The sequence below is a fragment of the Mastacembelus armatus genome, chromosome 5, assembly GCF_900324485.2.
Source record: "Mastacembelus armatus chromosome 5, fMasArm1.2, whole genome shotgun sequence".
NCBI lineage: Eukaryota > Metazoa > Chordata > Actinopteri > Synbranchiformes > Mastacembelidae > Mastacembelus > Mastacembelus armatus.
The window spans coordinates 9,404,835-9,429,512 of NC_046637.1; the positions used below are offsets into that span (position 1 = coordinate 9,404,835).

The 24,678-nt window shown below is 39.5% G+C and overlaps 2 protein-coding genes across 3 annotated transcripts; both read right to left on the bottom strand.

Annotated features, from left to right (window-relative positions):
* Positions 1–41: 41 nt before the first annotated feature.
* Positions 42–4,501, bottom strand: ddit3 (DNA-damage-inducible transcript 3). Of its 2 annotated transcripts, none has more exons than XM_026306644.2 (4): positions 4,132–4,501; positions 2,673–2,734; positions 1,945–2,198; positions 42–1,796 (listed from the first exon to the last, which is right to left on the bottom strand). In XM_026306644.2, the coding sequence occupies exons 3-4, from the start codon at positions 2,143–2,145 to the stop codon at positions 1,017–1,019; spliced, it is 981 nt and encodes a 326-aa protein (XP_026162429.1). In that variant the 5' UTR covers positions 2,146–2,198; positions 2,673–2,734; positions 4,132–4,501; the 3' UTR covers positions 42–1,016. The 2 variants fall into 2 exon arrangements, with proteins under 2 accessions (XP_026162429.1, XP_026162430.1); XM_026306645.2 differs by having other exon boundaries at positions 1,990–2,198; positions 4,132–4,493.
* A 6,169-nt stretch (positions 4,502–10,670) lies between these two features.
* dctn2 (dynactin 2 (p50)) lies at positions 10,671–23,829 on the bottom strand. Its single transcript, XM_026307610.2, has 14 exons — positions 23,609–23,829; positions 23,223–23,291; positions 19,655–19,751; positions 18,606–18,667; positions 18,299–18,397; positions 16,933–17,093; positions 16,115–16,268; positions 15,797–15,862; positions 15,504–15,542; positions 14,728–14,805; positions 14,274–14,345; positions 13,483–13,585; positions 12,420–12,511; positions 10,671–11,514 (listed from the first exon to the last, which is right to left on the bottom strand). Exons 1-14 carry the CDS (start codon positions 23,642–23,644, stop codon positions 11,428–11,430), a joined length of 1,215 nt encoding a protein of 404 aa, XP_026163395.1. The 5' UTR covers positions 23,645–23,829; the 3' UTR covers positions 10,671–11,427.
* Between the last annotated feature and the right edge of the window lie 849 nt (positions 23,830–24,678).

Genomic DNA, 24,678 nt, shown 5'->3' on the forward strand with positions numbered 1-24,678 from the left:
CACATTTTTTTTCTTTTATTGCAAATTTGATAATGAGGGGTAAAATAAATGGTATGGTAATATACATTTATTCAATGTCATTAATGATAAAACCCATGCATATTATTCTACAATTAAAAGTTTGACACTACAATGAGAAAATAATATGTTGGCATATTACAGTATAAGCCAATACAGTACAATTGTATATATTACAGCATTATATAAAAATAGTAAAGCTTGATAGAACAACTTGTAATAATTCTACCACAAATAGAAAAGGTCAGCTTAGAAAGTATAGCCAGGTCCTACTTGCTTTTTCTGAATACACATACACACAAGCCAGGTGTTATAAAAAAGTAAGAAAGGGTTTGAAGTGTCTCCCAAAAAAAAAAAGCTATTATCTCATACTCACACTGCACTACACTGCACTGGGCACTTTCAAACTTTTCCTGAGCTCCTAAACTCTCCACAAATTGGGGCAAATAATCTCTGCTAGCCAGATTGCAGCCCTTAAAGTAGGAGTTACAATTTATTGCAAAATGGTGGGAACAGATGACAATGAAATGCACTCTCCGAATTAAGTTCTCTTCTGTCCTACATACAAATCATCAAATGCTCATAACTGCTTTTTCTACCATCTTGTATGATGAAATCTAGTGTTAGGCATTCTTAAAAATGACAAACATTCATCAAAACCACTGTATGATTTGCACTTAGAGCGGTCTGTTCTTGCCTTTTTCTTTATACATGCTGTATCTTTTTATTTGCCGCAGTGCTGTTGCAGCCCCTTCTCTCTGCCTTTCCTTTTCTTGACTTTCATCACTTTTCTTTGTGCCATCTTTAGCTCTGTCTTTTGCAAAAAAAAAAAAAAAAATCCTCTTTTCTTGTAGAATATCTTTGGTATCCATCCTTTCCTGTCTTAAGAGGCATTTCATGACCACTACATTAGACCTTTCCCCACCACTGCTTATTCCAATTCTAAAGGACCTGTCATCTTTTATTCCATTCCTATCTTCCATCCTGTCTTTTTATCCTCATTTCCTGGTGTTGACTAGTCTCTCTATCAGGGCTCTACGTGTCCTCTGAACCTCCTCTCCCAGCCTTTCAATCTCTGCTTTCAAACGCTCATTCTGCTCCGTCAGCTCCTGTACCTTCCTCTCGTTTTCCTGCTCTCTCTCTTTTCGACTCTTTTTGGCAGACGAGTAGGATGAGGATGTGCGCTGCGTGGAGGAGGCAAAAGAGGACAAGGCACCATTGGCCCTCTCGCTGGTGGTCCTCTTGCGTTTTCCCAAGCGGGAGGATGGATAGACAGAAGGAGAAGACACAGGTGAGGAGGGAGAAGAACAATTTTGAGATGGCGACTGGGAGGCGGAGGAGGAGCAGGATGGAGAATCTGGGACACAAGGCAGTTCTTCCTCGCTGGCCGAAGGAGAAGCAGGATGGACGTTAACCTGGTGTTGATGGTGGTGATGATAATAATAGCCACTGCTTATCACCGTTCCACTTGCATCCACCATTCCCACTCCTCCGTCGCTCAGCAACTCAAAGAACTCTGGAGGCAGTAGGTCACTGCCACCTCCTGCCGAATTATCTCCACTTCTGCCACTCTCAGCCTCCACTCGCCGCTCTTCTGCAAGAGCTGGACTCATGCAGGAGGAGGAAGAAGAGGAGGATGACGATGAGGTGTGATGCAGAGCCTGGGTATTGTGGATCTCCTCTGTTGCCCTCTGGACACCTTCGCCCCATGTCTGACTTCCGTCTGTCAGCCATGTCAGAGAACAACTCTCCAGAACATCCAGAAATTCTGGCTCCTTCTATAAAGCAAAAAATATGCAAATGTAAAGAAATGTTACAACTGTCCAAATATTATGGCAGCACTTAATATGTGAATTTCTTTTTTTCACACAGAACAGTAAAAGTTAAAACAAAAATAACGAAAATGCTATGGCCGAAAGGACTCACACTCATCATGGATGTGACAGCCATTTCTGTCTTCAAGCTACTGACCTCGGTGCATGTGGGGGCACGTGCCACTTTTGCCCCTCCCGTGTCGGAGCCCAGAATATCCTGCAGGTCCTCATACCACGCCTCCAACTCTGCACCACACAACGGTCCCACGCCAGGGGGGTACGGCGGGGGCAGGTGTAGCCACTCGGCAGTCATCTCGCCAATCAGTCGCAATGCACAGATACTCGGCCACACAGTTGACACTGGACCTGGTGGGGTGGGGGGATGGCGTAAGACACAAGGTTTGGGGAAAATGGGAAAGAAGGGAGGCGTGCAGAGCAAGCACACGTTAGACGACACGTCACAATAACGCCGCCTTGTTCGTTTCAATCGTCATCATTCTGTAGCTGGTTGTGTTATGGCTTGTAGGTATACAGAGATGCATGATGGTGTACTGCAAGAAGCTTTCATCACTACAATTATTTTACTCCATGATGAAACAAACTACACCAAAGTAAAATAATGTGTGAGCCAACTTAAATGTGAAATGGAATAATACTGACACTTAGAGATTAAATGATTTTACTGCAGTGCAACTGCTGATAAGAATTTGAAGATTCAAAATATGTATGAAACATTTCAATAACTTTACTGCACGATAATTTAAAAATTAAAGTGACTGACTCAAAATGTTAACTCCAAACATGCAGCATTCAGAATGTCAACTATGAAGATCTATTTACCTTAGGAAAGTCTCTGTTAATCAGGTCTGCCAATTTGTTGGAGATAGCTTGTCCCAACAAATCTGAAAGGGAAAAAAAATTTTTTTTTTTTAAAAATTGGTTTAGCCATAAATAGTCAAAAGTGTTTCTTCTGACAGCTGAAATTTGCTGAGATTTCAGAATCAAAATGATGATTTGGACAAACAGAGAGCTAAGACTGGACACACAAAGGTGACTAAAAATCAAACCTACATGACTGCCTTGGAAAATATTGAAAAATTGGTAGAATTAATAAACAAATTGTGAATAATCGTTAAAGTGATCCAGGAGGAGAGACTAAATAAAAGTCCTCAATTAATTCTTGTAAACAAAGACCAATATGCTCTCTACTGCGCCCCCTGCTTTCTACGGTCCTCAAAACACTCTGGAAGCAATAAACAAGTGGTTAAAAAACCGACGAGTAAATCCTGATATTGATCCGACAGTCGCATCTGCTGCTTTTATTCCTTAAAATACACTTCCTTAATCAATATTACTAATTCTGCTGTAGACAAGGTTTGCACTTCGTTTACATAAATAAAATGTTCGGCTTTACTCTGATGTCGTAAACATTACATAGATGTGGCTGTGAATTACTACGTTACAAAGTGTTGGAGGGTAAGAAATACGCTTTCACTTCATGTCGAATGAAAAACTTGCCGGCTGACAGCAACCATGCAGCCATTAAAACGTACCTAGTCATTATTTTCTAAGACAATTTTTATATTCAGAGTATATTTTTCCTTTCTTTTTTTTTAAGTGGGGGCCACATGTCCACTCTAAGCCAAGACAATTACGTCATGGAAATAAGTGCAGCAGGAGGAATGGGCGAAACAAAAGACAACGTAGAAAGAAAAGAGGGTTGGCGTGGGGGGGAAAGCAATAAAACAGTATAAACGTGTTCATTCAGCGGGTAGACGTCTACTCTAAGCGGGTTTGTCAGAAGGCTCCCTTACAAATACAGCTGTCAGGTATTTTGGTTTCGAGTCTACAGCCCCACCAAGTGCTGTCAGACGACACACACAGGGAATAGGCAAAAATCGGTTATACAAGTTGAAACTAAAATGACATTTAAAAAGCTGAAACCTGAAGTATTCATAGTCGTGGCTAAAAGCAAAACAAGCAAAAAAAATTACAAAATTATTTCGAAATGTTCGGCACTTTATACTGAAAACCTCCAAACTTCCATGCTACAAGTATGAGCTTCGACAACTTGGCAAAGAAGCAGACGAGGCAGAAGACAACTCCGTTTAAACGGGGATTGATTAAGACAAGTGTTATTCTAAAAATGGTACTGGGATATCTGACCAAAAACAAAAAAAAAAAACATGCAGACTTTTTCTTTTCAGGTCAGTCCAAGTTAGGCTGCCGTTCTTCCCCCGAAACACCGCAAAATCTCCAACAACTCCCCCCAAAACTATGAACAAGAATCTCCGCTTACCCTTTTTCTTTTATTCGCTCGCCTTCTTAACTGTCTTGAATTTGAATGTGGATATTTTAGTAAAGATTGGTGATCGCTCATGTTAACCATTGTTCAGTCTTGACGGCTGAATGTGATTTTTCGGAAACTCCCGGTGGTGTTTATATGGAGCGAGAGGCCAACCGAACTATGCTTCGGGTAGGTAGCTTCATCCCAACGAAAAACAAAGGCGTTCCTGACGTCCTAGCCGTCCAATCAGGAGAGCGGAGTTAAGATCTTTCCCTTGGCGACATCCAATCGAGTGCTTCGATTTCTCCGCTGGAGCGGGGTCTTCTCGGCTGGTAGTTCGCACTCCAGCCTGCATAGTTTGTACGAGCAGCAATTGTGATGCAGTCATAAGACGGCCAGGACGAATTTGGGGCGTATGGGAGTCACATGAAAGGAATGATGCAATGCTTGGCAACCAATTTCTAGCTAGGGATAACACCAGCAGAATCAGAACATGTTTTATTAAACACTGTTGGCTCTAACAAAAATCTAAAAATATACATATATGCATGGATACCTAATGTCGAAGAACTGTTTGTTTCCGGATCACAAAAGCCGAATTTCGCACTAATTGTTTTGTCGTGGTTTTGAAAGGGGATTTTGAAAAAATATATATAACGTTAATATCCATTTATCGCTTAGTTGCTGGTGGTATTTTGATTCATAGAGTTGCCATCCGCTTGTTTTCACCAGCCCTGATCACAGGTGCTTGTCTAAAGTTTGGCGGTGCATTGACAATACCCACCCCCCCTGTGCGCCATCACCTGGAGGGGAAAACAAACACACACCGGTCCTTCCGTGGACAGGACTGTTTTCTACCGGACCATAGCGATCTGTCAAACGGATGTCTTTTGTTTGTCGGGCATGTGTGATGTGCCACATGGGTGGCGTGCACGGTGGCGTTGCATCCCCTCAGCCGTTTCATACCGCGCGCTCTGCTGCAGCTCCGCGAGATATAACAACACGCGTAGTGGCCGGTGAAGCGCGCGCGGCGGCGCTGGGTGTGATCCAACAGCATCCTGTCCCGCGGTTAGATATATATATATTTCAGCTGCTACACATGATGGGATCCAACAGAATCCTTCATTAGTCCGCGACCAAAAACTTTGATTCAGTACTAGCCGCCTGTTATCGTTCCCACTTTACCAATAACTACTGGTGCATTGTCTGTTTTCACTGTGAACATCTGTAACAGCGGGTTGGATTTGATAAGAATAATAGCCCACAGGCTGACACATCACGCCAAAAATAATACCCAGACATGACAGCTGATACAAAACCTAAAAACACCACCGAATAACACAGCAATGGGAGCCTATGTGGTGTTTATAATACAGGCCCATTCGTGTTTACATTAGAAAACATTTCGCACTTGTAGTCCAACTTCGGTTCCTATGCTGCTAATATAAATAGCATGTGACAGAATACACTGTCAAAATAAATCAAATTACCCCAGAATCAGTGAAGTCACTAAAAACTTAACGCATACAGGACTGGAACATGTGTGATGCCACATCTGTGAACAGCCTGACAGGGAAGACGTTCACAATTCAGAGGGTCCGCTATAACATTATAACAGCTGGGTGACACAGTCAGAATATGAGTCTATAATCATTTAATATGAGGCTAAAGCCCCAAAGTTCAATGTCATCACCTGAGACGCAGTAGTCACATGTTTATAAACTGCTGTAGTTACATTTATAACCTGCTGTAGTCACATGTTTATAAACTGCTGTAGTTACATTTATAACCTGCTGTAGTTACATTAGCGTTGAGCAACAACAATGAGAAAGAAATTTAAAAAAAACCAAACATGTTTCGTTGTGTTACACCCTTGATGCGGGCTCTTCAACCCGCTCCTGACACTTTCTGCCATAATCCCAAACTCAGCACACACGAAACTGTTTTCCATGCACGGTGCAACGTGCACGGCTCAACATGCACAGCCCCATAGCAACAGCGCCAAGTAGCGAATAGAAAGCTCAAATACTGTCTCTAGGACCCGGGTTAAAGCGCTGCAGGAAGCACCGTGAACACGTCACGACTTGAGTGGCTGTTGCTGAGTAGTTCAGCATACTTTCTCTACACCCCCCCCCCCCCCCCCCCTCTCCACCCCTGCCGTCTGTTTATTTTGTCAGTCCCGTCGTCTGTGTTGTATTCATTATAAAACACTGTTTACAACCCCAGATCTGGGTTGCCTCTTTTGCAGTATTGTGTGATGATTGTAGTCCTTGTTTTCTGATTGTCATAATGGGAGGAAAAAAAACTCACAAATAAATAAATCCAGGTACAGCATGTTATGATTTTTTTACATATAATATATATATATATATACCCGTTGTTTATCTTTTATTCTGTTAATCCATTGTTGTCTCCTGTTGTTTTGCTGGCACTGTTCATACTGTAAACAAAGTGCTCCTGTGATAGTTGGCTGTCCATGTGGGCTCAGCTTTGAGATGAGATGTGGACATTACTGCTGCTTGTATTTAGATATATCAGCTGCTGTGGCGTTGCTCTAATATTTTCCTCACTGTGGCCAAATTTCACTAAAATAATGTTTTGTCTGCCTAGTCATAAATTAGTCTATTTAATAAAAATCACCACATAACTGTATCATACAGCATATTGCATCATACTTTTTAAAAAATTTTTTATAAACAAGCAAAACAAAATAGGAAGCAGTCCAGTAATGCCCACACAACTTTACCAGACTGTAATAATATGACAGTATCATATCTGTATTTACTGTCTGTTAACAAATCAATTTACTAGATTATACAGTAATAATGATGTTGTAAAATGGTGTTTAAGTGTGGACAAAGGAATTTGGTTTTCTTTGTCATGTTGCCACACTTAATTTAGAGCATATGCTGGTGCTTTTTGCCGGTAACAATCACTAATGGGGGGGGGGGAAGAAAAATGACAGTGGTGCTTGTTGTCAATGTTTTGAATTATTATCCTTCCAAAATCAGATATTGGCTGGTGTTTTCTTTTGGTTTACAAAAACAAAGAGTCTGGGGGAATTTCCAGTCACTGCGCTCCAGTCTTTCTGTCCTGTGCCCTTGGTCAAGGCTCCACACCCAGATCCCACTGACACACGCACACCAGCTGTCGGAAATCTTCCCCTCTCTGAACTGAGACCAACTGATACAGCTGTTAACATGTACTGGTAATGGAGTTGTTTTTTTTTTTTTTTTTTTTTTGGGGATGGGGTTTTTTGTCCTTTTTCATCATGTGTAAACTATTTTGTCTTTAAACCAACACAGACATCTTCACTTTATGAGGAATTTTGGGCTGGGCTGAGAGTAAAATCAGGTAAAAATATATTCTAACATGAGAAAATCTCTGGTTGTATGTTTTGAATGAAAACTTGTTTCTGAGGCAGTGATACATGAGTGAGATTTCAGTAGTAAATAATCAATACAAATGGGATTTTTTTTTCTTTCTAAAATTATGAATAACAGTGCGTAGTCCTTAAGCTTTACGTTCCCATCATAACAACATTCATCTCTTCTGCCAATGCCCATCTTAAGTAAGGCCAATACCGCAATGCTCTATTGCCTGACAATGCCCATTAATCAACTGATTTGCATTTATTTCTTCAAGAGGTTCCCCATCTATCATCTCATTTACAAGTAAACATCCACATGAAGCAGCAAACAGTTTTAGTGTTCTTAGAAATTATTTCTGGTTTATTTGTGAGGGCTATCAAACTATCCACTTCATTCCACCTCGTCCCATCCAGGTTTAACAGCTGAATGTCACATCCACTTGTTGAGAATTCTGTGTTTGAAGCCATAGGCTGACTTTGCAGACAATCTTGTTAGTCCGTTAAACCCTCTTTACCTCTGGGTGTCACCTATCTTTACCCTTCCATCTCCGTCTCCCTTTTTTTCATTCGCTGCAAGCCTTATTCTGCCCCACGACGGCATCCATCCCATTTTACTGCACTTACCTCTGCCCACTTGTTCTGTTCCTTCTCTCTCCTCCATCACACGCTCTGGACCTGTCCAGACCCGTTCAGGAAAAATCAGGAAAATTTGAGAAACTGATGCACAGATTCTTTGATTTGTTCTCTGGTTTTATTTTTCCTTGCCTCTATTTTATTTCCAGCTTGGAACTTATTAGAAATATTGCTATGGATTGTTAGATTAGATGTGATAAGAGTGTTTAAATACATTTATTTTTGGAATTTTGTTAAATATTTAATTACATGACATTGTAATAATCCTGTAATCATTTCCACAGCCATCTTAAACTCAGTTTATTCATACTGTTTTCCTCTGGTTATTTTTCATGATTGTGGTTACATAGGCTCAGAAATCTCCACATTACAGTACAGACACAAATCAACAGTTATCTAAAACCACTACGAGTACCATGATTTCTTCCTTTCTTGGCACCGACATATGTGTCAAAGATAAAACGTAAGAAAAAAGGCAAGGGGGAAAAATAAGCCCAAGCAAGAGACTGTACGGCATTAAAGTTTAAAAGCCTGTCTGAACAGGTGGGTATACTGGCAGTGTACACACACTCCCGGCTCTTACTCCATCCTTCTTTTCCTCCGCTCCTAGTTTCCCACATATCTGTACCAGAGACAGCAATTTTGTAGATTTTCCCTTCACCCTCTGTTTAGTTGCTCTGTGCTGTCAGAGGACTTCAATATTTACTTAGACCAGTGGAGTAAAGGTTGATGGGAGCAGCTGACATATACATGCTGCTTTGTATCTGTTATCAAGTATGAAATGAACTGGTATTTATGTTACTAAATGTTACTCTAAGAATTTTTCTTCTGGATTTACACCCTGCTGTTAAAATCGGCTGTTTTTCAATAGGACTTCTGATGTATCGTTCATTCATTATCTTTTTATCCTCGTTCATAGTCACGGCAACAGGATGAGCAACCGTATAAAATAAAGCTGTAATACTTAATGCTGCTGTTAGTAACATTTTGAACGGAACCCTTTAGAAATCTCCAAGTGGTAATTGTGTGAAAATGTGTTTTAACAGATGGGACTGGGCTAACCCAATGTAGAACACCCCAAAATAGAAGGACACAAGCAGTATAACATGATATACAGTTCACAGTATGTCTCTATGCTCATCTGGGGCATTCCCTTCTAAGTTAGAGCTCTGGATCTAATTCCCTGTAAGTCACACTTGATACGTCCTGTCCGAGGAGGTCAGGAAGCAGCTTCCTGCACAAGTAGAGCGAAAGGAAAGAAAGATAGAGTCCATATTCAGCGCGCTTAATCCTCTTTGAAATAAATATCTGATTCAGACAATGTAGCCATAATACTCAGCTAAAATAAAGAAGAAATAAGTAGCAGCAGTTTCATTCTGAGCCAAATGATCCACTGTCAGACCATATCCAGAACAGTTTCTGTGTCATGTAGCTATATTATTGGTATCATAACCTTCTAACTCTGTTTTGTTTATAAACTCTCTGCTTCTCAGTTAACTATTAATCCACTTGTAGCAGTTACTTAACTCACTGGAGCTGTGGAATCTAACTCATCAGAATCCTTTCAGATCCTTTAGTGTTATCTGTGGCTCTGCCTTTGCCACAGCACTTTGCCACAGCACTTGGCAACAAACATGGAGCAACTTTTTTTTGTTTGTTTTTGTTTTAATGCTTTTTATAAACCTGCTAATGCCTGATGGATTTGAGGCTGACCTCACAGAGCCATTCACTGAGTGCCCTTTGTTCATTTACTAGTCCTCACCCATTTAAAAATCACTGATATTACTGGACTAGATGCATTGTCATTTCTGGTAGTTTCTTTGTTTGCACTCTGTAGTATGTGTTTATTCACTGCCATGTAGGAAAGAAGTTTTTTTTTGTAAATTGAATTCTTTAGAACAATGAGCCTATCAAGTTTTTAAATTCTTTTGAATATCACTTTTCCACTTCAGATATTGTCATATTGACCATTTAAGGAGCATAATTAAAAGTTCTACAAGGAATTTGAATGAGACTGAAAATTTACGTATGGCAGAATAATTTGCTGTGTTATCTTTGAAAGCTGATACACTGAGCTGTGCAAGCCTGGCCCTTTTTTTAATGACATGTTGTGCTGCCACCCAGTGTGTATAAATGGGCATGACAATTCCTTATGATGAAAAAACAAAGGATTTTTGTCATTTATGGCTTTGAATACCTGTATCTACACCATGTTGGAAGTTAACAAAGAAGGGAAATATGATTTTCAAATTTGCTAGCCCTAGTGAAACTGTTAAACATAGCAAAATATCATAGATATGTTTCTCAATACTAATGACAGATGAGTCATTTCAAAAAAATGTTTTTGTCACACCTGTTATGAAGTGATTGTCGTCTTACATCAGCTATATTTTCATGTGATATTTTTCAAACTGGCATCTGCCAAGACAGATCTACACAATAAATAAAAGGTGAACAGGCTTACTAGTTCCCTTATATTTAGTAATGTTGATATACAATAGCGATTGTATTTTATTTTTAATTTAAACAATACAAGAATAACATCATCTCAGGAAATTAAATGAGCCCAACGTAGCACATTTTGTTTTATTGATCAGTTGTCATGACCACAAATGAACAATACAATTGACTTGTAAGCAATGACGAAGCAGGTTAAAAGTTTGTCTGTGACAGTGAGTCTCAGTCATAATAATATAGTTACAAGCGACTGAGCACGAAGAAACGATGAGATACACAGGCATATTTACAAGCTTTCCTTTCGTGACTTTCCTGACACCTGCACAAAGTGCTCCTGCTACAGCACTGAGACAATAACATCTTAATCTTTATTTATTTTTTTTACACAATTGAAAACATGTCATCTACCAAGCCATCACTGCTGTGCTCCATTTAGTCTGACCAAATTATACAGTAGAAATCCAGTAATAGTGTGATGCTCCAAAAGGAATGGAAGAATTTCTTGTTTTTAATACTAATTATAAAAACAAGTCAGTCTAAAACTCAATAAGCTTAACAGGGGACTGTAATTAATGGTATGTATACAGTGGAAAAATGCATTTTCAATTTGGAGGGAAAGGAAGAGGAAAGGAGGGCAGAGAGGAACATTTGGCCTCCTTTTAATGTTTTTCCATCTTTTCCAACTTTCTAACATTCCACTTTGTGAAAAAAAGGCAAGAGGCGGAAATAGAGAGCAAGAGAGGGATAGCCAGAAAGGACAGAGTTAAAACCCCAATCTCCGTGCTCTCTAGTCAGCTCTTATTTGTCCATGTTCTACACTCCTGGACTCATTCAAACTTTGACGCTGTTTATTTAGAGAGCTTCTTCATTCTCTGGTCTAGTGCAGCAAAGTTTTCTTCTATGGCCACAAGGTTTTCCTTCATTGTCTGCTGCACCTGCAGTGGTACAGTGGAAAATACATTAGAGTTGGAGAGACCAGGTATATCAGAGTTGTGGCAGAGAGAGAGAAGCAGATAAGAAGTGGTGACAGAGAAGGTATGGTGAAGAGCAACAGTGAAGATGTGGATCTGAGAAGAGGAATAAATAATAGCAAACAAAGGCACTTGCAGAAAGATTACCAGATGTGAGGAAATGTTTGGTCAAATAATTGACCAAAAACTAACAATGATGTTTTTGCTTAAAAAACACAATGCATGGGCTCCAGCTTTTTAGATGTTAGAGTTCACAAATTTTCCTATTAATGTAAATTAAATACTTCAGAATTTAGGACAAACCAGTTGGACAAACCAAGACATTTAAAAATTTTACCAATAACAAAACAAAATAATCAAGGTTGCCACAAAAGGAATGATGTTTTCTGTGAAAGCATGTCAAAAGTCAGAACATTTCAGAATATATTGCAAGTCTACGGAAAGTATTTTCATTTTCCAACTAATTAATTCTCAGACATCATCAAAAAGTTAAATGTTTCACTTCACAAGGTTCTGATTTATCCATTCAACCAGAAGCCTTGAACAGTGACAGCACAGGGTGGTTATTGACTGAGCCCTAGAGATGCCTCTATCCTCCAAATAAGCTGCACTTTGTTCATTACTTGTGGTCATGAAAAGCTGCCTTTGCTACACACTGAAGTGTAGACGTCCTCTGCTTTCACAGCTACAGGCCTTAGTCTGTTGAAAGCAAACTCAAAAAGAAGTGGTCTTCCTCCAAACATATCTGACCAATAGGTGGAGAGGAAGTTCTCGAGTGGTTTGAAGTGTTACATTTTGATATGACTGGATTTTTCTGTGTGTGAAAAACTGAACAAAGAGGAAATGCCAATTTACAAAACTCATCTTACCTGTGTTAGCAGACTGTTATTGTCCTTCAGAGAGTTGTTGATCATCTGCTGAGTGGTGTCGAGGTGGGTCAGCAGCTGGCCAAACTGCATGGCTATGAGACAGGGTGTTGAAGAAGTCAAAAGGCAGGAGTGAAGAAAGGCAGAAAGAATAAGACTGAGTATAAGTTCCAAAATATAAAGATAAACTACTGAGTGAAAACCACTTGAGCTGCAGACTGTGGCAGACTGTGCAAACAGATGATAAATGACCTCATTCAGCTCTCGGAAATGAATTATCAAAAAACTATTAATGCCAAAGATCTGCTTTCATGTATTAAATAATAAAGGATGATAATGTCATATATAAAATCATGCAACTTCTTCTTCCCAAGGGGGGTGTTTAACAGTACTGCAAGATTTAGTCTAATTCTATTAGCTGTTTGAGTCTCCTTTCAGTGAATTTTTTTTTTTTTTCCTTCTCAGCTTTTGTTATAACACAATGGTATGGTTTAGGCTAATTCCATTATCCATTTGAATGCCATTTTCACTTGGGTTTCATTTTTTGACATTCTCATTCATGCACACACGCGCACACGATCATGTTCCCATTGTGGATGCAAATCTTTTAGATCAGGATTTACTTTAGATGCTGCTTGAAACCTGATCCGGGTTCACACCCTGTTATGTTCTGTGGCTAAATCCTACATAATTTGAATCATTAATGCCACTCCCCACCCCCACTAACCTACATCCATCCTCTCCTTGAACTCTCATGGGTGTCATTTCAAGGTTCTTCTCCCCTCACATGAAAGAACTGAAGTTAAATTATCCAAGTTTTCATTGTTCTTGCCCTTACTGGGTTGAAATCTGCCCCCAGAGCAAAATTATTACAATATCTGCAATATGAACCAATTACTCAACACCAGCGCATCCATATAATGTTATGGGGTAACGTGATGTGACAGTAAACTCCCCCACTTCCAATGACCTTAACAACTGACACTGACTTATGACTTCGAGAGCTTTGTGAGCACACAAACAAGTCTTGAGCTACAACCTTGTAAACCAATTTCAGTTGTGTTACCTTGCTCATGCAACTCCTTGACAGCGACCAGCCTCTGCACCACCTGAGGAATAGAAGTGGCCATGGCGTCCCACTTCTGCACCACATCATAAAGCTGTGATACCTGACAGGTAAACACACACACACATTTAAAATCATTATCATTAAATACAACACCTATATTCAAACATGACCCCAGTTCTGTGCTAAACATACTGCTCGAGATCTGACCTCATCAGAACGTTTTCCAGAGGATTTTCTCACTTGGTTCACTTAGACACACAGATGCACTTAAACAACCTGCAAATTATGGTTTACCAATTACAGCACAATGATATGGCTAAAGAAATGCACCCAATTACATTATTTAAGACTGAAGCTTGCGTTTGTCTTACAGTCATTTTGCATGACTTCCCATTAAAAAAAAAAAAAAAAAAACAGAACTGCCCTCTACTGGCCTATTAAACAGGCACAAAAACATATATTGACCACAGGGCTGGATATGATAATAAAACTTAACAAAAACTTGACTAGTTGAAGGCAGCTGTTTGTTTAACACACTTGTGGTGCTCCTCTTCACTGATTAGACTATCCTCAGACTGTCATGTTTAGTGTGTATCTTAATAAAACTGAAGTGGCAAATTAAGACTCACGTTCTTAAAACTATAGGATTATAGACATACAGCTTCATGCCCAAAATATATCAGTCCTTATAGTTTAGTAATCCAAAAGTGTTTTGGAAGAGAGGAATGACAAGTAAATTGAGTGTTCATGGAGAATGTGAGCTGTACAAATGTACACAAACTACTAACCTTGTTTTGTGTATCAGCATCTTCAATGGCTGCCTTGTGTTTAGCAATCTCATTCATCTTCCCAAGGATGCTCTGAATGTGAGAGGAAAAGGTAATTGTGCAAGAGGTTTTAGAGGTTCAGATACATAACAGTGGAAAAGACAAGCTGTCAAGTGATGTTTCATCACCATGGTATGAAATTACAAACAAGCAAGCCAAAACAATAGGTAACAGCTATTGCTGAAATAGATAAAACTTTGCAAAACTTTTGTGAGAAACCTACAGCAGATATCAAATGCTGAGATCTTGTATTCATGGTTATAGATCATAGTTCTTTTATCATTTGGTAGATACACAGGATATGTCAGCTGCCTGCCCAGGCTGGCACATCTCTTTACTGAATGCAAACAGATGAGATATTCTATTGCTGAAGTGTCCACATCCTTGCACTTTATGCTGTGTGGAGATTACTCACCTGCAGTCTTGCCTCCACTTGATCCAGAGTAGCAGAGTCCAGTGCACTGACCCTCGCCTGCAGGAGCTCTATGGTGTCCTGATAGATATACACAAAAACAGAAGTTATATTCTAGGGCTGGGTATCCTTTACAAATTATGTTCAACCATCCACTTATACTATTTAATATTTACAATATAACATATTGTGTGCAGCTAATAATAAACAAGCTAACGTCTAGATCAGAAATCACCGATCACAGCCACCTGTTAATGTTCCTGTCAGAACCCATACATAGTGCAATCAAAATCCAGCATGAAGCTCAAAGTGTTCTCTATATAACTTTTGACACAGAATGAGAAACAAGCTGAAATTTTGAACATAGCATGCTGCTGCCATCACGTCTGTGACATGACCCGAGAAATTAAACGTTACAATGGACGTTGCACGCTGCAGTGTTAAAATTCTTTTCAGCCACACTTTCGACCGTTTATCTTCAGACACTGTAATTGTGTTTACTGTAGCTAATAGCTAACAGTAGTTGTCAGAGCAAGCAAATATTTTGGAAAGTGAGGTATGGCACTGGGCCTTGGTACCCTACCCTAGTTATATATAAGCCTGAGCACAAAATGCTGTGTTCTTGCTCTGTCTACTGGCACAGCAGCAACACACAAACTTTGTGGTGCTGATTTCATCTTTGAAGTGTGACCCAGTTCTCTGGCGGCACATCAGATACACAGATAGTAGTTTAGAATACAGACACAAACTCCAGACAGAGAAAGCAGCTGACGTCTTACCATCAAACTGGCTCCTTGTACGCCAGAACTCAGTGGTCCCTGCAACATTAACACAAAGAGGAAAAAGAAATTTGAACAAAAAGCAATAAAACCACCTCCATAATCTATATAAATTAAGTGGAAGATTTTATTAGCTTTGCATTTTGTGGATGGTTATACATCAACATAAGTATGATGATTCTGCTACTATAACAGTGTGAGAAAGAGATAAGCTGAATTGGTCTGAATGCAGGGGGAAAAAAAAGCACCAGAGGACAGATGTGTGGAAAGACTGTGTTCGAGTCGGCATGTACCTGCTTGTCTGATCCTGAGCCAACAGCTATCTCCAGCTCAGCTAAACGCTTCTCCAATTCTGCCATCTACAGGGGCAACACATGGTTAGCTGTGACGACAGCTTCCCACAAGACACGCACAAAGACCAGCACATACACAGCACTTTCCTTCCTTTTGTTCTGTTTACTGCTATCCGATATTCTGACATGCTTCTCATGAGAATGAAAACAAAAACATGTCAAGGAGATCATACTGCTGAAACATTTGCTCATTTTAAGAGTGCATTCATCCCACACACTTGACTATACACGCTGCCTTTACCTCCCTTTCCACTTTACCTTGGCAGACTCATTGAATTTTTCCTGCTCTGGTCTGCTGTGTAGCTCATACAGTACCACTCCATCTGAGCCCTTAGCGGATGCTGTTGGCTTGCTGTCTGCTGCAGCGCTACCACGACTGCCCTTGGCCACTTCCAGCTGGGTGAGCAGACGCCTGAGGGAAGAATGAAAAGGGAGACACAAAAGGATTATATCTTCAATACTGTTATCAGTCTGATGTGCTGCTATCACTGTGTGCCCCTTCTCTCTTGCTTACGATCCTTTCAGGTTCTGTTGGATAGTGCAAGGTCAAGGTGAGCTTGGATCTTTTTAAGAGAGTTTTCATCACTTTTTCTCTCCTTTTCTTTCCCTTGTGTCACTGCCTCTTTGCTACTCTATCCTCAGGTCCCCTCTTGTGCTCAGCTGGGCTCTGACCATGTTTTTTATTCTCTCTGTGCCTTCACGCAGTTAATGTTTCAACTTCTCCAGTTTTTATTTCCCTTTGTCTATCATCTGTCTTTCAGTTCTTGTGCTCTCTAGGCAGTGCTACAATGAGATCAGAAAGGTTTATCTGGGCAATTGATACCAGCTGCACTGCTGTTTCCTTATTACTCGCTCCTTGACTAAATTAGGGTTACAGCGCAAGTCTCACTGTGATGAATTCCCCCTCAGTGACCATCTCTTGCTGACTCCATCTATTTCTTCAGACTACACTTTTTCTCTCTCCATCATTTCCCCACCTACCAGCCCATCACCCTGTCAGGGCTGTAGCATTTGAATTCAGATTCCAGATGCTTGTCTTCTTGTTTTATTGTCCTGTCACCCTCCTTTCAGCCTACCTGGCCAGCGCTCCATCTGGATCAGCCAAGTTGATGTGTGCCTGTGGTCCCAGCAGAGAGTCGAGATGGGCAGAAACCAGCTGCTGTTTGAGCTGAGCGGCCTGCTGGGCAAGTACCACCGGGGTCAGGCGCTCCTCTGCATTGCTTTCCTTTGTGGCAGCCTGCAAGAGAAGTTAGAAAATGAAATCTTTGGCATCTAGACAGCAGTGACAGTCTTCCTTCCCCGCAGAGACCATGTGGAAAAAAATGAGGTATACATAAACACATGCTCTTGCACTAGCTTTGCAAATAGTGTTTCTTAATTACAAGTTAATTTCAGTATTTTTAACCTGGGATTCGACTATCGTTTGTAGATAGCTGCATAGGAGTTTACTTGCCAGATAGTACAAAAAATTTCTGTTATTACTTCTGCCTTTGGGCACAGATAAGCATTGAAAATGTTTTATGTAAAATTTATTTCAAATGGTTTTTGTCAGGTATACCAGTTAAATGTAGACTATGTAACAATATTTTTTAATGACATAGATAAGTAAATAAATGCAACCTGGCCTCAAATAAGCAACTAAAAATGGATGGCTAAATTCATACATTTTGGCTCTATAACACAATCATTTTGACTCTTAGTCAGACCAGCCAGACATGGCCAGACTTTTCCTGTAGAACTGAGAAAGCACATATCATAAGGTACCCAGATACAACAACTGCACACTCTGTTTTCTGGTGTGGTCACTGTGTGATAAGTCAACTCAAACTTCTATTATTTCTCAGTTATTTTGGCCTATTTAGGTAAATTCCAGTATGTTCTCACTGAACAATGAAGGATTCGACTTCCCCATGTAGGTCTCATTACTTTAAATTCATAGAGACTGCAGAAGAAAAGCAGACTGCATTTTCTGCCAGCATGGCCTGCTAAGCTAACAACCAGCAGATACTGTCACCGAATCTGCCAACACATACCGGTAAGTGGAATTAGAATTTGGTGGTCTGCTCTGTGTACAACATGCAATGTGGCATGAATGCAATTGTTTGCACTGGTTTTAATCAAAACTCATTTTAGGATAAATTTAGATTCAGCACATGCATAATACTCTGGATGGAATTCTCGGATCTCTAGGCAAACACTAAGAGCTGGGCATAAATAGTACTCCCCTGGAATTATTCTAACTGAAGGGTTACGCTCCCATTAATAACTACACAATGACATGCTCGAGTGGGATGAGAAAAGTCCCGCAGTGACAGGCTATTGAATGTTTGTGCAGACAGGAAGATTACAGGCTGGATCATAGGAAGGCTTTAGTCTTTCCGTGGGCAAAAAAAAAAAAAAAAAAGAGCTTGACCAAATGTGTGTGTTTGGCTTTCACTTCACCTGGATGGCGTCCACCTCCTGAGTGAGTTCCTGGATCTCATTCACTAGACGCTGGTACTTCTGCTGCGGTGTCTCCTTTACCCCACAACCCTCTCCAAGCTAAAAAAAAAAAGAAAAAAATTGTTTTTTTCCCCCCCAAATGGCAAGTATGAGACCACGCTCGCCAACACCACTATCCCAGAGAATATGTAGCAAGTTAAAAATAAATAAATAAATAAATTTTTTTTTAAAATTAAAAAAAAAAACACGAACACCTTCTAATAAAAAGGTTGCAGTAATGACTTTCTGCTGAACAGAACATACTCACAATTTCAAATTCTCCTGACTCATAGCCCACTCTTCTGCTTTTACTGATTCTGTCTGAGAAGTCTGTGAAAAGGAAACAAATGTTGTACAAGAAACTGAGAAACAAGAATATTAGCTTCCGTATAAAGCCAAGCCTGAGCTAGAACAAGATTTTGGGTTTAAAATCATCAGAACAAGAGAATTATTTAGCGCTGCAATGAAACAGCAACATGCTGACCCAGCGGCAGCTGTTAACTGTCTGTTGTAAAGGACACGCTGTTATGGTTTATGTTCTGTATTTATGGTCCCTTATATTTGTCCTGCACACTTCTTTCTCCATTAGGATTAATTATTGTGTTTTATGAAAATTACTCTTTAAAGATGGTTATGGTGTTTTGTATACTTTGTACACAGCAACGTTTAAGTTGCGACTGATACAGAGACTGGAAATGATCACAAACTTGATAAAGGCAAGATGGCTGAAAATAAAGAATGGTGTGTAAAATATTTATCTGAAAGTTGTATGAACTTTGCTGGTCTTAGCAAATTTCTTCTGATCTCAGCCCCAAACCCAATTGTTCCTACTGAAAATAAATGTTTAAAAAAATGAGTCACAAATGTATGTTTTCATTTATATTTTCATCCTAAGAGACATTAACATTAGTAATTATTAACCAAAACAAAGTAAACTGTATTTGTTGGGGGCTCTTTTCAGCCATAGATTTAGGGCTCCAGTTTAAATATGGGTTGACTCAAAAATAAACTACATAGGCCACTTTTCTTCATAATAGTGGCTCATCTCACCCAGTGCAACAGTGTGGTTCAGGGAGGTGTTTTTTTTCATCTCTTACATCTCACTTTTAATACAGTAGAGGTCTCTAGCACAAAGGAATAAACTATTATTACACTAAATACACAGACATTACTTGTTAATCAGAACAACTTATTGTTTTTTCCCCCAGGGATTTTCTGACAATAAGATGAATAGAGAATATCAGAATTGTCCCTCAAGTTAATATGTTGAGATGCACAGATGAGTTGAGACTGATTTATAATCCACTACAAACTGACCAAGTCCCTTGGTGCTGACATGCTTGTCTTTGAACTTGTCATAGGCTGCATTGGGGTTGACAACAATCCGTTCCACGCTGTCACTGCAGAGCTCCTCCTGCCATGGAGAACATCAGGGAATAAAGTCAAATTAACCTAAAGCAAAGACGACATGTAAAATTTAAGACTTATTAACTGTAAGTCTGACTTACTGTAAAAATAAGCCTTGGTTTATAGAGTCAATGAGCAAAAAGTCTCAAAGCCCAAGGTAGACTTGAAATATGTTGACAGGTTGGTAAAATTTGAAAAGAAATCCTATGCTTCATCAATGCCCAAGAAATTTGATTTCAACAATACTGACTTATGCATTTGATTTAGTGGGCATATACCTGCGCATCAAGGTCAAACCCTCAGAAATTAAAAGCCACTGTAGACAGAAATATGAAAATCTAGCCATAGTTCACAGCCATAATTTGGGCACCAGATGATTTCAACATAATTTAGAGTACCAGCAGGCAAGAGACAGATAAGAAAAAATCAGTCATGTCAGGGTCTGATTCATCTAAAGAGCAATATATTTAAAAGGTTTAACCTATAAAATTATATTCTGTGTAGTACAGGTCTACTATGGCAATAAACAGTGCTACGTGAATGACAAAAGGCAAAACTAAAGCGGGAAGTCACTACCATTCACGTTTCTAAATGATGGATCCTTGATTAATGATTTTAACTGTCATTTGATCAACACGTCTTTGTGATCAAAAATGACAAACTAAAGGCTATGGGTAGGATTAACATACCACTGACACAGATATAAAAAGGACTTGAGTTCAGGCTCACACAGATTCAGGCAGAGAGCCAAACCAACAAAACACACACACAGAACACAACACAGTTACACAGATGTCGGGAAGGTGGAGGAGCAGGAGCATGAAGAGGAGAGTTAGTCAGGCTCTTACCAGCTCCTTGGTTTTCCAAAGAGAGTTAGAGAAAGTAACGGAAGAGCAGAGGGAGAGAAAAAATTCGGGGGGGAGAGAGAGAGAGAGACAACACAGATTAATGTGGTTATCACATGCCATGCACACAACAGGAACATTTGGCCAGGGTGGGGAAAGATAAGAAAGACAGCAGTGTTCTGAGAGTTGCTGCTAAAAACCCTGGAGACACTTTGCTCTTGCAGCTTTTAACATCTCCAGTTCTTTCTCTCTTCCCCGATGCAGGTTTTTAAAATTGTCTATTAACACCAAGAAGTTACTTTCTCTTTTTATACTCTATTGTACTTTATAATGCAGTGTGACCACATGCTCTTATGAAGGTCACTGTAGGTCTCACAACATTATATTATGAATGTAGGAAATCCATGAACACAAATGAAACATAATGGTGGTTTAAGGGTGACTAAAAGAGATGAAGAAATTTTTTGAAGGAAAGCTCGAAAACCCTAAAATGCATTCGGTTACGGATTCATATCCACCATAAACCATTCGGTTGGGGCTGAGTTATTTTTTTTTAACAACATGCAGTTCATCCTAAATTATTTTTAAGACTGAAGCAAAGCAGTTAATGAACTATAACCAAATTAAGGCCCCTGTACACAGTATGCATAGATCTCCAAATATCAAACCAAAATGGGTATCCCAGATCGCACTGCGAGACAGTAATGGCCAATTTAGAAATTTTGCCTGTTTTAAACATCTGTTTTTAATTTTAAGACCAAATTCTCAAAATGACTGCTGCTATGTCCAAAATCTGGAAACCCATCAATCAGAATTTGGCATAGAATTAAAGTGATCTGTAAAGTCACCTACGGCCAGGAACAGGTGTGGCACCTAAAAGTGTGTCTGCAGCTCATGAGCAAAACTGATGGCATAAACAGAAAATTTATGACTGTGACAAAGAAATCTAAACACAAAGTGGATCAGTCACGCCTGGCCAATACCTAAAACACTGAAGTCAGTATTGCCAATACCAATCCACTGCATCCTTACATGAATGATGCGGAACACATTTGCAACTGCTGTAATAAAATGATAGGTATAAATGAAAAATAATGAGTTTGTGGAACTCTGGCACAGAAAATGCTGTGGAACCTAGAAATGCCAGCACCTTGGCCAAAGATTAATTTTTCTTTGGCAGTCTTATGAAACCAATGGAGATGGATAGGCAATTTTCAGTATGACTCAATGTATTCACGTAACAGTCTGTTTTGTCTCAAAATTAATAATTAATAATGATAACAGTCTAATGAAGATTGTAATGACGTCTTCTGTTATGTTAATCTTGAAAAGTGTGACATATAATGAACCTGTAAAAAATGATCACAGTGTATAGAGGCCTTTAAATGTCTTGTTAGTCAGAGTAGTTTGTTAGCCAGGAAGCAAATATTATAACATGACAACAGGTGAAAAGGGAAATCACTACAACAAACACTTTTCTCTCCGACTTTTCAATGGCTGCCCTGTCAGAGCCTCACTCCCACACAGAAACGGGCAGGAGCCTTTACTGCTTTCTCAAAGCACGATACAGTGACCCAGCAAATTTGAGTTATAATTATACACCTATAAAAGTTTAAATGCGTAACACATAGGTGTAAAAGAATCAATTCCTTGCACTTCAAATCAAAAATGAATAAATTACAGAGCACCAAAAGGGTCACTCGATCAATATATTTGTCATTTCATCCCAAACAACAGAGGTAGAAAACATGGAGATGAGATTAAAAAGACATGCACAAAAAGCATGGCATTAAGCTCACTGAAAGTAAAATTGAGCCGGTCTTACTTGCACAAACTAGGGTCCCAGGTAAGGGTATGGGAAGAACAAATGTGGAAATATGGAAAGGAAATGCCAATTAGGGTTCACTCAGCTGGTAGGAAAAAAACCCAGACATGTTTAAAGCACCAGCATCCCTGAACACTTTACAAAGTGCTTACCAATAACACTGCTAAAAAAGAATGAACTCAAACAACACCACTAAATCCAGATGACCGCTAATGTTGCAGCTGGATGACAAAGACAAAAGATAATCACAAGACTAGTAACATCATGACATATTAAGTTTCCTCACTCTTTTATAGATGGTACTCAAAGTAATGTTTTCTGACTTTCCGTAATTCCTCTCCATGAATAATGAAGCATCTATACATAGTATATGGAAGATAAGTTATTTTAAACAGTAATTTGAAAATAGAAGTTTCCTATCTTGAGTGAACTAAATACAACATATACAATGAATTTTATTTTGAAAACTTAACTGTTTATATCATTACAAATTATTCATTAGGCATATACCTGAGTATAAATGTACCACAAAAACTACGTGTTTTTATTTGTCCTAAAGAGTTAGTAAAGCACTAATACAATGGCACAGTTAAATGTATATGTTATAAAGAAGTGCTGAGTGCTCGTTAAGATTTGGTGCAAGCATTACTACAGTACTGCTGGCCTACAATCAGTGCTACTGCAGTAATATCAAACCGAGGTAAATTTAAGTATTTAATAACAGCTGCATTAATGCACAGTCGTTAGGTTTGTGAGTTAGCTCTGTATGCAGTGAAGTGGCTAACAACCTGCTAACCTGTCTACTTACCGACTCAAACTGGGCCTGGTCGTCTTCAGGAAGGTCCCCGGTCTCGTACACGTCCGGCTCGTTAAAGGCCTAATGAAACAGGTAGCGTCAGGTAAACAACTTAAGGTTCAACATCCCATTTATTGTCGTTTAGTGTGGCCAACGCCCCAGCCCATTCAACAACACGTATTAGCTAGCTAACCATTGCTCTCTGGTGTGAATGACACCGCCCCACATTACCAGGAAAGTTAGCAGATAAGAAAATACAATTATAAGCTGTGTACTATTCAACAATCAGCATGAAAACAACAGGGTCAACAGCACCTTTGTAAGCTAACTGAGCTACCACAGATTGGAGCTAACATTGCCAAGCTAATCTGCTTTTTAGCGTTAGCTTAGCCACTTACAATTCCTGGCAGGTTTGCGTATTTGGGATCAGCCATTGTCGGCAAAGAGCAAAACTGAGACCTTCAAACCACGACAGAATATAAGATTAATGTTAGTACTTTAAAACATTCAACTATGAATGGACCAAATCGGGGTATAACTAAAGCTAACGATAGATGAGCCAGCAGTCTCTCAACCTCCAAGTTGATGTGGCCACTAGCTTGATTTGAGTGCAGGTACGTTGGGTTTCATGCTGGCAAAGGCGGTGCTATGCTCGATAAATCAATGTGGCGGAGTGTGACGGCCTATCGGCGTCAACAAAACAAGCATACCCAAGGACGTGATGCGTCACTACGCATGCGCTCCATCTGCCCAATAAGATTTAACGGCTCTATTTGTATTGTGGCATCATTTTAATTGGACACGCGCAGTATTTGCTGTCATAATGTATTTTACAATTAATCTGCTTTTACAGATTGAACAATTTTGTGTTTTTCCCCAAGGTAGAGGGTTGAATCGTTATATTTTCGTCACATGGTGGCGCTAAAGGCACGAGCACGCAACTCAATCAATGGGCCGAAGATGGCATATTGAGATGATGATACACTCTGTTCTGAAAATTATCTTCTCTAGTCTCTTGTTTGTTAAAGTGACTTAAGTATTGAGGTAAACGCAGAGAGGAGTGACACAGTATGGTAAGGCTTTAGCCTATAGCCTAGCCTGTGGATTACATTCAATATAAATACAATGACAGATGACATCATTAGTTAACTGGTGACTTAGTGTGCTCATACATAAAACAGATTTGTTAATTAGTGAAGCTAAAAAAGCAGTTTCTTTTTATTGTCAGCCATTGATTTTTCTAATAACTAGCCTATTGCTCCCATAAGAATATCTCCTCTGTACTTCATGACTACTTGGACTAATTCTTAAAATTAAATTATAGGCGTGAATTAAGCGCTATGGCAATAAACTGTGAGCTGTTATTGAACAACCTGTAGCCATTTGTGTCTATAACAAATTTCTTTATCTAGATCCGAAGAGCTTTAAATAAAGAGAAAAGCTTGAGATAGAACCTTGGGAGATCAAA

Bases quoted from the DNA above. Each gene is read 5' to 3' on its own strand.
- ddit3 (XM_026306644.2), bottom strand. From the start codon at position 2,145: ATGACTGCCGAGTGGCTACACCTGCCCCCGCCGTACCCCCCTGGCGTG. The intron at 1,797-1,944 runs GTGAGTCCTTTC...TTTGCTTTATAG, and splicing joins CTGTCACATCCATGATGAGT to AAGGAGCCAGAATTTCTGGA.
- dctn2 (XM_026307610.2), bottom strand. From the start codon at position 23,644: ATGGCTGATCCCAAATACGCAAACCTGCCAGGAATT. The intron at 15,863-16,114 runs GTAAAGTGGAAA...TTGCCCCTGTAG, and splicing joins AATTCAATGAGTCTGCCAAG to ATGGCAGAATTGGAGAAGCG. The intron at 14,346-14,727 runs GTGAGTAATCTC...TCTCACATTCAG, and splicing joins AAGTGGAGGCAAGACTGCAG to AGCATCCTTGGGAAGATGAA.